General features: G+C 52.6%; 1 protein-coding gene across 3 annotated transcripts in view; it reads right to left on the reverse strand.

The window, feature by feature from the left end:
- The window catches only part of ACTN1 (actinin alpha 1), a 95,538-nt gene extending 92,063 nt beyond the window's left edge, over window positions 1–3,475 (reverse strand). For 2 of the 3 annotated variants that reach the window (XM_061180956.1, XM_061180957.1), the window contains exon 1: window positions 2,991–3,475. In XM_061180956.1, coding sequence (XP_061036939.1) covers window positions 2,991–3,095 — 105 coding nt within the window. In that variant the 5' untranslated portion in view covers window positions 3,096–3,475. The remainder of the gene's footprint in view (window positions 1–2,990) is intronic. The other variant, XM_061180955.1, reaches the window with a different exon arrangement.
- Window positions 3,476–10,467: the final 6,992 nt, after the last annotated feature.

A 10,467-nucleotide genomic window follows, 5' to 3' on the forward strand; every position in this document is an offset into this window, starting at 1 on the left:
AAGGAAACAGAATGGAAGGGCCACAAGGACAGGGACCTCACCTGTCTAGTTCACTGCTCTACCCTCCGCACCTGGAACTGGGCCTGGCCCAGACTAGGTGCTCCAAAAGTATGTGCTGAAGTTTCTAATAACAGCTCAGAGAAGTGAAATGACTTGCCCGAAGTCTCACACATAGCACTGATTGTACCAGGGCTAAAAACAGGGTCTTCAGCCTCCCACCCAGTGGCCTTTGTATCCCACGGCACTGTGTCTTCCTCCTCCCAGCCCTCACCCCCAGACTCACTCTCCAGCCTGCATCTGGAATGGTCGGCCTCTGTCCACTCGTTAACTCTGGTCCCACTCAACCCTCACCTCCCATGGTCAGCAGGGAGGGTGTCAAAAGCACCAAGTTACTTTAAGTCTGATCCACCACTTGTTGTACCACTTTATATCCCCACCAGCCCTCTGAGAACATTTCCCTCTGAGGGGAAATGTGCAGAAACTGAGAGGTAACAGAATTAATGGCAGGAAAAAAACAAACCTTGGACCAGATTTTCCCAATCAGGCCCAGAGCTTGTGCCGTGTACCCCTCTCCATCAACCCCACCAAAGCAGGTGTTGGCTCCTCTTGGTCTGAGATCTTTGCAGGGTTGGACGCCAGACCCAGCTTTCCGGCCTCTCTCACCAACAAGGAACAAGTGAGGGGAAGCTGCCTGCCCAGAACACGGCTGCATCGCAGCCCCACCGTGCACCCGTCAGGACGCTGGGCTGGTTACTTCCCCCTCTGCCCCTTATTTCTTCATCCTCACGTGTGCCCAGCTCACAGAGCTGTTGGGAGTAACAACTGAAACAATATATATGATTAGAAGAGTGCCCGGCACACATCAGCCAATGCCAGCTCTTGGAACTGTTGAGTTTGTCCCTAGATAACCAACTTTCCCAGGTGACCCTGTTCCCACCTGGCTGCCCAAAAGCCTGGTGCACACCCACTACCACCCAGGTCAGAGTTTTTGAGTGTGAGTGCGGGGGTGTGTGTGTGTGGAGAGAAAGTGACTATATAATTTTTCTCCCCAACTGCTTTTAGTATATTCACTCATTCATTTGATAATAATGAGTACTGTGTGCAGGTCCAGTGCCCAGTGCTTAGTCCCACAGTCCTTAAAAGGACCTAATTCCTAATTCTTGGGCAGTCCTGTCACTCCTGCCCCACCAGGCACACAGTAGGTGCTAGGCAAACAGGAATTTTTCCTCTTCTACTGCCCATGGAAGATCCCAAGAGATATCCACCACACCCTAATCCCTAATTCCACCCCTCACGTCCAATTTAAAATCTATTCTCAAGAAAGCTGCACCTTGGGGGAAAAAAAAAGAGCCCCACCCTTTCCCACATAGGAATCTCCAAATCACTCCCTTCTCAATTCCACCAACAGCCCAACTGACCCAGGAGATAAACCAGGTGAAGGAGGACTCACCTCTCCCCCAGCTCTCCCAGAGGGGCCGACAGGAAGAGGGGGAGGGGTGTTTAAGCAACTGCCACATGGCAAAGAAGTCAGCTGAAGCCCGGGAACCCTCGGATGCGGCCAGAGGGCTGGGTCCAGGAGAAGCCAAGACCCTGGAGCTCAGGTCGCCCGGCTTTGGGAAGCCCTTTGTGCGCGTGTTTTAAATTACCTCTTCTTGTCTGATGAAGTGAGTAAAAGGGCGCCGTTTCAGGGCTTAGGATTCCTGAGTGAGCTAATACAGGATGCCTTTGGCTGAAAAAAAACTTCAGTCGGCTCCCTAAACTCCCCCCCCTTTTAAGTTTAAAAAGGGAATGAATGTTACCATTTTTGGACATGAGCTTTCTCCCTCAAGCCCAGCCCTAACCGCACTATCCAGAGGGACGGCCATCCTGTCCCCCCCCCCCATTCCCAGATCAGCAGAGGGGTGGAGGTGGGGGGTTGGGGGGTAAGGAGGGACCGGATGGGAGCGGGGGAGGGGGAGGGGGGTGTTCAGGGTACGTGGCCGCCTGGGGCAAGAGCTCACCGCGCAGGCAGGAAGCAGGGGCAGGGTTGGGGCGCCCTCCCCCCCCAACAAGAGTGGGTTGTGAACTCTTCCTGCCACCAGCCACTGTGCCCGGGTCCCAGCGCCGGTGGCGGAGCGCGCCCTCGCACGCGGCGCCTGGGACGCGCCTCGCTGGCTAAGCATGGAGCCCCAGTGACTGACTCCAAATATCCCCGGAGACAATGCCTTGCCCTAAAGCCCCTCGCCTCAGATCAAGTTGCCCAAATTCGCGATCTCCCGGGAATCAGCGGGGGTCAGAGAGGCAGGACGCAGACGCAAGCCCATCTCCGTTCGCAGCTACCAACCACTGAGTTAAGCAATAAAACGGTTTGCCGTCCTGACCCCGCCCCCCCAGGGCCCGCTGGGGAGCTAGCGTTTGCGCCCGGGTCCTCTCGGCCCCAACCCCACTCCGGCAGGTCCACCTCCAGGCAGACCCAGAGGAGGCTGCCAATCCCGCCGGCGCCCGCTTCCCCCTCGGCCTGCGGGCAGGGGCTGGGAGGACCCGTGCAGCATGTCCCCGCCAGGTACCAAGGCGACCCAGGAAGCGCGCTGCCACCGCACGCCATATGGAAAGGCGGTCAAGGGGCGGGGAAGGGAAGGGAAAATCGATCCGGAGCTAACAACCACCGAGCCGGGGACTCAGCCCCAGCCTCCCGAGCACCGCCCCCGCGCCTTGCCCTCCCGGGGCTGGTGCGATTGTATAGCCGGGTGGCCTGGATAGTCCGCCCCAAGGCGACCTGCCCGCCGGCGGCCCCACCTCCCCGCGCTTGGCCTCGGCGTTCGCGGGCTCTGGGACCGGGGCGCTCCCCCTTCCGCCCCGCGCCTGTAACCCAACACCCCTCCTCGCTGCGGCCGCGCATCCCCCGCCCCCGCTTGTGCGCGCCTGGAACCGGTTCGCAGCCGGGAGCCCAGAGCCCCGCGGGCGGAGTGGCCCGGGGCGGGGAGTTGCGGTGGGCTGGGGCGGTTGCTGACCTTTCTCTGCTGCTTCTCCCAGGCTGGGTCCAGGAGCAGGTCTCGATCCCAGTCCTCCTCGGGCTGCATGTAGTCATTGGTTTGCTGGGAATCATAATGGTCCATGATGGTGAGCGCGTGCTAGAGGCTGGATTTCTTCCTCCACCTTCTCTCCCGGTGGCGGCTGCTGCGGCTTGCTGCCCCGGCGTGGGGAGGGAGTCGGGGATGGGCTGAGCTGGGCTGGGCTGGCGGGGCCGGGCTAGCTCCCCTGCACCCGGTTCCGCCGCGGCGCTGCTCGCGAAGGCGGCTGCTAGGGGCGGCGGCGGCGGCGGCGGGTCGAGCTCGCTCACTGCCTGCCTCAGGCGGCCGCTCAAACCTAATCTCCACGCACACTGAGCGAGGCGGACACACTGGCGCTGCGGGAGCAGAGGCGGGCGGGGGCGAGGGGAAGGGGCAGAGCCCTCCCGAGGTTCTCCATTGGCCAGGCCGAGTTGCCCAAACTTCCCCCCATCGCCTCTCATTGGGAATTCCTGGCATCCGTCAGCCGGGCCGCGGCGCATATAGGTGGACTGGGCGGCCCCCTCCGGGCGCGCACGCCCCCGCCCACTCCCCGGGTTCCCACTCCCCCGCGGCTCATGTGACACCAGCTTAAGCTGAACGGGACCGAAGCCGGGGGACGCCTCCCCGAGCTCGGGGACCGAGCGGGCGCGCGCTCGGGAGCCCCAGGAGCCGCCGGGGGATTGGACACGCTCCCCGCCGACACGAAGGCCCCGAACTCCGGCGCGCCGGCGTCCTGCGCTCCCGCGCGCGCTCCAAACCCGAGAGTGCCAGAAGCTGGAGGACAGACGCTAGGAAACCCGAAAAGCATTCCATTTTCTCTTTCCCAGGGTCCGGAGAGGTCGGCACCCAAGGAAGGGGGGCGGGAAGTGCCGGAATGGAAAGGAATTTCCTGGGAATTTCCTGATTCTGCCGCCCCGCCCCGCCCTGCGCGACCCCGCAGACCCCTGACCTCCCGGAGCCAGGTTTCTTGCCAGCCAACTGCGCTCAGAGGCCACACAGCTTTCCCGCCTCGCCGCGGGGTCCTTTGCCGCCCGGCCTTGGGCTCAGGGGCTATGTCGCTCAGCTTCCCGGGATCCCCTGCGAGTCCCCGCGGGCTGGCAGGGCTCGAGCTACCCTCATATACACCTGGGCAGCATCCCGATAATTCCGAGTGATCTACCTACGCCACGTCCCTCCAACATACACACCCCTGACCGATGGAGAAACTGAGGTTCAAAGAGCTGAGCTTAAAAAGGGTTTATCAGGTTCTCAGGACTCCACAGGCCAACCCTGTAATCTTATGCCTGACAAACAAAGCCATATTGTTACTGGAGAAGGAGGGAGGGCAAGATTGACGAAACACCTTTAACTTCTTGGTGCCTGCCTGGGCTTCCTTCCTCGGGCCTAGTAAGAGGGAGGTCTACCCGGTGGGCTCCAGCAGTGACAGACACCAAGAAGAGGCAGGCCTCACACCCTGGTGGGCTCCTCTGAGGGGTCCTGGACTGGAGAACAGTAGCAAGAAGGCCTCCAATAGCTTATGCACAGAGTAGCGCTTAATCTATATTTGTTCCCCTGAGGGATGACTGGGTCTACTGCAGAAGCGTAAGTGTGTCAGTCCAGAGGTGAGTGAAGAAGTTAGAAAGGGCCGTGAATTAGGATACATGAAAGGCCACAGATGGAAAAGGTGAAGAAACTGCCTGTGACTCCCAGGAGAGCCAGCTGATGCTGTTGTAAGCAGATATGGGTGCTGCAGATATGGGTGGTGCTGTCGCTCCCTGCATCATTAGTCAATCTCGCACGTTTATGCAAGTGTCACTGGTCAGCACTGTGCCTGCCACAAGTCCCTGGCTGAGGAAGCACTGCTTCAGAACCACGGAGACAGCAGATTTGTGGACTATTTTATATCCACTTCTAAACTATGGCTCTAAACCTGACATAGAGGGTCATGATGGCGCTGTATCCATTCATTCACTCAAATATTTGCTGAGTACCATCCGTGTGTCAGGGGATGTGCTGAATGTTATGTATCTAGAGATGAAAAAGATACACTCCCTGCCCCCATGCAGCCCTGCAGAGACAGACACAGAAACAAAAATATACTGCAAGGAGATAGATAGTTCCCCGACCAGATACAGAGTGGGGTACAGAGGACAAGCTTTGAGCTCAGCATAGGAAAGGAGGCTCCAGGTATCACTTTTTGGAGGAGGTGAAATTCAAGTGAGCCTTAAAGAACAAGAGTCAGCCAGACAAAGAAGAGAGTGGGAGGTTATTCCAGGCAGAAGGAACAGTGTGAGCTAATACATGGGGGCAGGAAACCATGGTATAAAAGGCATGCCTAGCATTTCAGCATGGCTAGACTAGAAACTCAAGGCAAGGACGGGCAAGAGGTGGGGCTGGAGAGGTAGGCAGCAGCCAGACCATGAAGGCCTCCTGTGCCTTGTGAAGTGTGGCCCTGAGGGGAACAAGGCTGGCTGGAAGCTGTGACAACCAGTTGCAAAGGAATTGCAGTAATCCAGATAGGAATGGTGTCTTAGCCCATTTGGGCTGCTATAACAGAATACTGTAGATCATATGGCTTAAACAAGAACATTTATCTCTCCCAGTTTTGGAGGCTGGAAAGTCCATGATCAGATTTGGTGTCTGGGGAGAGCGTGCTTCCTGGTTTAAAACCAGCCATGTTCTCACTGTGCCTCACATGGTGGAAGGGGCAGGGAGCTCCCTATGGTCTCTTTTATAAGGGCACTAATCCCACTCATGAGGGCTCTGCCCTCGTGACCAAATCATCCTCCTCATACCATCATATTGGGGGTTAGGATTTCAACATATGAATTTGGTTGGGAGGGACATAAACACTGAGTATTTAGCAAATGGAGAAGAGTGGATAGACAAGAAATACTTGATAAAACTGAGAGGCCTAGGAGTTTGGATGTGAGCAGGAGAGAGAGAAGCAGGAGAGAGAGGAGTCTTTGCTGTTCTCAACAAATGTTTTTGTTTGGTTGGTTTTTTGTTTGTTTGTTTTTGTTATGTTTTGTTTGGCCATGCGGCTTGCAGGATCTTAGTTCCCCGACCAGGGATTGAACCTGCACCCTCAGCAGTGAAAACACAGAGTCCTAACCCCTGGACTGCCAGGGAATTCCCTCAACAAATGTTTGATATGGGACAGACCATGCACTTTACCTATATTATTTAAGCTCCACCTTTGATGTGAGAATGTCTCCGTCTTACAGAGAAAACCAACTAATGCTCAGAGAGGTAGCTAACTAGTCCAAAGTTATATGTGACTCCTAAAACCATGCCTTTAACCCAGTGGTTCCCAACCCTGGGATAATTACACACACACACACACACACACACACACACACACACACACACGATATTTGGCAATGTCTGGAGACATTTTTGGTTCTCACAATTGGTGGGTTACTATTAGCATCCAGTGGATAAAGGCCAGGGATACTGCTAAACATCCCACAGTGGACAGGACAGTCTCCCTACAACAAAGAATGATCCAGCCCAAAATATCAGCCATACCTAGGTTAAGAACCAGTGTTTTAGCCATAGATTTCTAGTTTAGAGAATCTGGTGAATGGTGGAAGTACAATCAATTGAGATAAAGAATTTTAGGTTTGGGAGCAGAATCATGGATTGAGTTTGAACCCACTGAACTGGAAGTGCTCTGAGAATGTCCAGAGTCAGCTGTCCAGCAAGCAGGTGATGGCACAGCCCTGACCTGAGGGGAAACAGTGTCTGAAAGTCATCTGACTACGGATAGTATGGACACCATGAGGGCTCTTCTTCTGCTGAGAAGAGCGCCCAGCAGAACCCAGAGGATCAAGACTTAGAAAGGAAGTGTAAAACACAAGGACCCCTGGAAAGAGAGGAAATGGTCGGCAGGAGCGCAGGGAGCCTGGACAACATGGTGTCATAAAAATCCAGAATGAAGCTTCAAAGTGAGGGGCATCAGCAACATCAGATATGGCAGAAAAGCCGGGAAAGTAAGGCCTGAAAAGTTGTTTTTAGACTCATACGGTATGCACACTTTGGTTTCTGGATTTTTCACTCAGTTTAATGTCTGTGAGATTTGTTTATGTTGTGGTTTGTATCGGTAGTTGATTTTTTTCTTTGTTTTTCGTTTTCTATTTTTTCTTCCTGTGTAGTATTCCATTGTATAAGTATATGCTAAGTAATTTATCTACTGTCCTGTCAATGCATTTGCATTGTTTCCAATTTGAAACTATGAATAAAGCTGCTATGAACAGTTTTATATTTTTATGTGTGTTTTTGATGAACATATGCATTAATTTCTCTTGGGTATATATATACCTAGGAAGGGAACTGTTGCATCATAGAGTAGATATATGTTTCATTTTAGTGGATATTGCCAGTTTTTCAAACTGGCTGTAACAATTTACTCTCCAAGCAGCAGGATGTGAGAATTGCAGTTGCTCCACATTCTCCCACCACTTGGTGTTATCAAAAAAAAAAAAAAATTTTTTTTTTAAATTTTAGCCTTGAAGATGGGTGAGTAGTGGTCTCTTCGTATGGGTTTAATCTGTTCATATGCTTATTGACCATTTGAATCAATAACTGTCATTCCCACTGCCATTGATAATAGCAATTGATTTTTTTAGCTGCTTGAGATAGATGATGACATGCATATTTTATTAATTTCCCCAAATTTAATTCACTCATTCATTCATTCAACAAATATTTATCAAGCAACTGCTCTGTGCACAGCACTGGGTTGGAGAGTAAAGATACAAGAGCAAACAAGAAAGATGTGGTCCTGTCTCTCTTAAAATAGGTAATAGATACTCAGTAAATATTCCATGAATGCTTGTCTGGGGAGGCTGTTTGGCCCCTGATGGGAGCTGTTTTGGTTTCCATTGGAGCATGTCCATTATGACTTTTCAATAAAAGAAGGTTAAGAAAAACAGCTCCAAAAAAAAAAAAAAAAAATTCCCCAGGGTCACATGGGCAGCCCAAGTGAAGTAAGGTAAGATCATAAAGGAAAATGAGAGGGTTCATCTGGGGAACCACCCTGACTCCTTTCTTCCCAGAGGCTCAGCCTTTCTTGCCCCTTTTCCATCCATCCTTTGGATTTCTCTGGATACGATGACAAAGGAACCAAGATTGTGGGCAGAGGTCTTGCCATTCTACAGGCCAATGGGTGTGAATCGAGACTGAAGGTGTCTGCTCAAGTCAGTGGCCGGGAAGCTAATACTCAGGTCCTTTCCACCAGCTGGGGCTTTCTCTGGAGCTGCTCAAGGAATGGAACTCCCGGCTCAACAGCAGCAGGCTCTGGGACGCTAGCCCAGTCCATTACCAGCACTCCAGGCAGCCCCAATCCAGCTGGTGATGAATCACCCAGAAAGCCAGAAGTGCTTTGCTGCTGAAAGAACCTACCTCTGGAATAGATGACCCAACTTCCCTTAGAAAGAGAGAGGAATTACGATGTCTGTGAGTTCTGGGAGTACTTACCAAGCACCTGCTTTGTGCCAGGCAGAATACTAGGAGACTCAAACAAGAGTCCTGGTCCTCCCAAACCTCCAGGTCTAGCTGGGACCAAACCATGGGCGTCCTCTCCTAGAATTCATCCATCCAACAGAGAGTTACCGAGACACAGTCTGAGGGTAAAAATGAACTGGATGACATATGCAGGGACATAAACAATGCAGAGTGCCACAGCCACTCCAATGCTCCTCAGTCCCTTCTTCTTACCCCGCCATGAGTAATTGACCACACAAGTCCCTGTGGGGAAACAGAGACATGTAGGATCTGCAAGATTCTGGAAACTAAAAGTGCAGAGATCTGGGGGTTTCCTTCATTGTGTCCTGAACCTCTGACCTTACAGACTAAGGCTCCTTATGGGCTCTTCCTAAGAGCTAAGGACATGGTTGTATTTGTAGAAGGCTAGAAGAAGAGGGGAAATCACTATGGTTTCTTGGGTTTCTAGCTCAGAAGGTCAGAGGCCTCAGTTTTTTCCAGTCCCAATAGCAATCTAATTCATTAACTCGCTTTCCCCTGAGCTCCCACAGGACACCATTTGTAACTGAGATAGCATTTTTTGCTTTATTGTAGTCCTTTGCCCACATTTCATCTCCTACTGTTCCTATGCAGTCTTACCCCTCTACTGGCCCCCACATAGCCTACTACAGGGCCTAGCACACAAAAGGTGCTCCAGTTCAATCTTTGCTGAAAGAAAAATGGCCTGAGTCAAATGCCATCTTTGTGCCTCCTTTTCCCCCATCAACCTGTGGGAGGCTCTGGGAAGCCAGTCCTCTGCCATAGTCCATGTAAGCATTTCACCAGTCCCCTGACCTCCCAAGAAACCAGTGTTGGAGAAAGTGACTAGGCCATCGTCCTCCTGCACCCCAGCCGGCAGCTCTCAGACCTCAGGCCTAAGTCCTCAGACACCGGTACCAGTTCCTTTCCCTCCCACCTCAGGCCCATCAAGGGAGGAAAGAAGACAATCAACAGCGTCCCTCCTGCAGAATCTTTACTAAAAGACTGGCCTGGAGCAGGCAGAAAACTTTCTTTGGTTCTCATGCTCTGCCCAGCTCTCAGGTCTTAGACCTCAGGTGATGTAACATCTGGCCTGTCTGGTGCCCTCTTTTCCATCTTTTCTGCGTATATCTCTCCCCCAAAGTCCAGGGGTCAATCCAAGCAGAAGCCTCAGAAATGTCCCCCTCAGATAGCCACCCTGAGGTCAGCTCTGTGAGCAGGAGATAGTCGTGCCTGGTGGCTGCCCAACCTGAGCCCCCCAAGGAGCGGGGGGAGCTCTCCCCCAGCTACCTCTAGTTCCCAGCAAACACTGGAGCAAAACACCCAAATCACAGCTGGGAAATTCCTGGTGAGTAGTACACCCCAACCTCCACCCCCTTGGGAGGTGGCAAGGGAGTGAGTTCCATGGGAGTCTGATCAACCCCAGCTTCCCCCCCTTAGCAACTGGGTCCCACTGGTCTTCCACAGAAGCTCAACCCTAGAGACCTTCTCAGGTCACTCCATGGAAATAAAGGGATAGCTTTTTGGGAGCAGGTGTCCTTAACTGGGCGCAGGAGCGGGTGAGGGTGTCAGAAGACATGAGCTCCTCAGTTTATTCACCTGCAAATTGAGAGAGCTGGACTCACCGGATGGTCTTTAAGCTCTGAGCTCTGTTCTAAGAATATCTTCCTTAGGCTCCTCCTTCAGATCTCCAATGACAAGAGGGTCTGTCTTTGGAAACAGTGTTTCTCAATCTGGAGTACTAAATTCCTTTATAAAGGATACAAATTTTCACAAAGTTACTTAATTTTTGTTTTAATGTTCCTTAAATGTGCACAAACATAAAACTAGGCACAAGCTCTTTTCTTTTTGGCCACACCACACGGCATGCAGAACTTCCCCAACCAGGGATGGAACTCGTGCCCCTGCAGTGGAAGCGCAGAGTCTTAACCACTGGACCACCAGGGAAGTCCTA

This window comes from Eubalaena glacialis, chromosome 2, assembly GCF_028564815.1.
Source record: "Eubalaena glacialis isolate mEubGla1 chromosome 2, mEubGla1.1.hap2.+ XY, whole genome shotgun sequence".
Classification (NCBI taxonomy): domain Eukaryota; kingdom Metazoa; phylum Chordata; class Mammalia; order Artiodactyla; family Balaenidae; genus Eubalaena; species Eubalaena glacialis.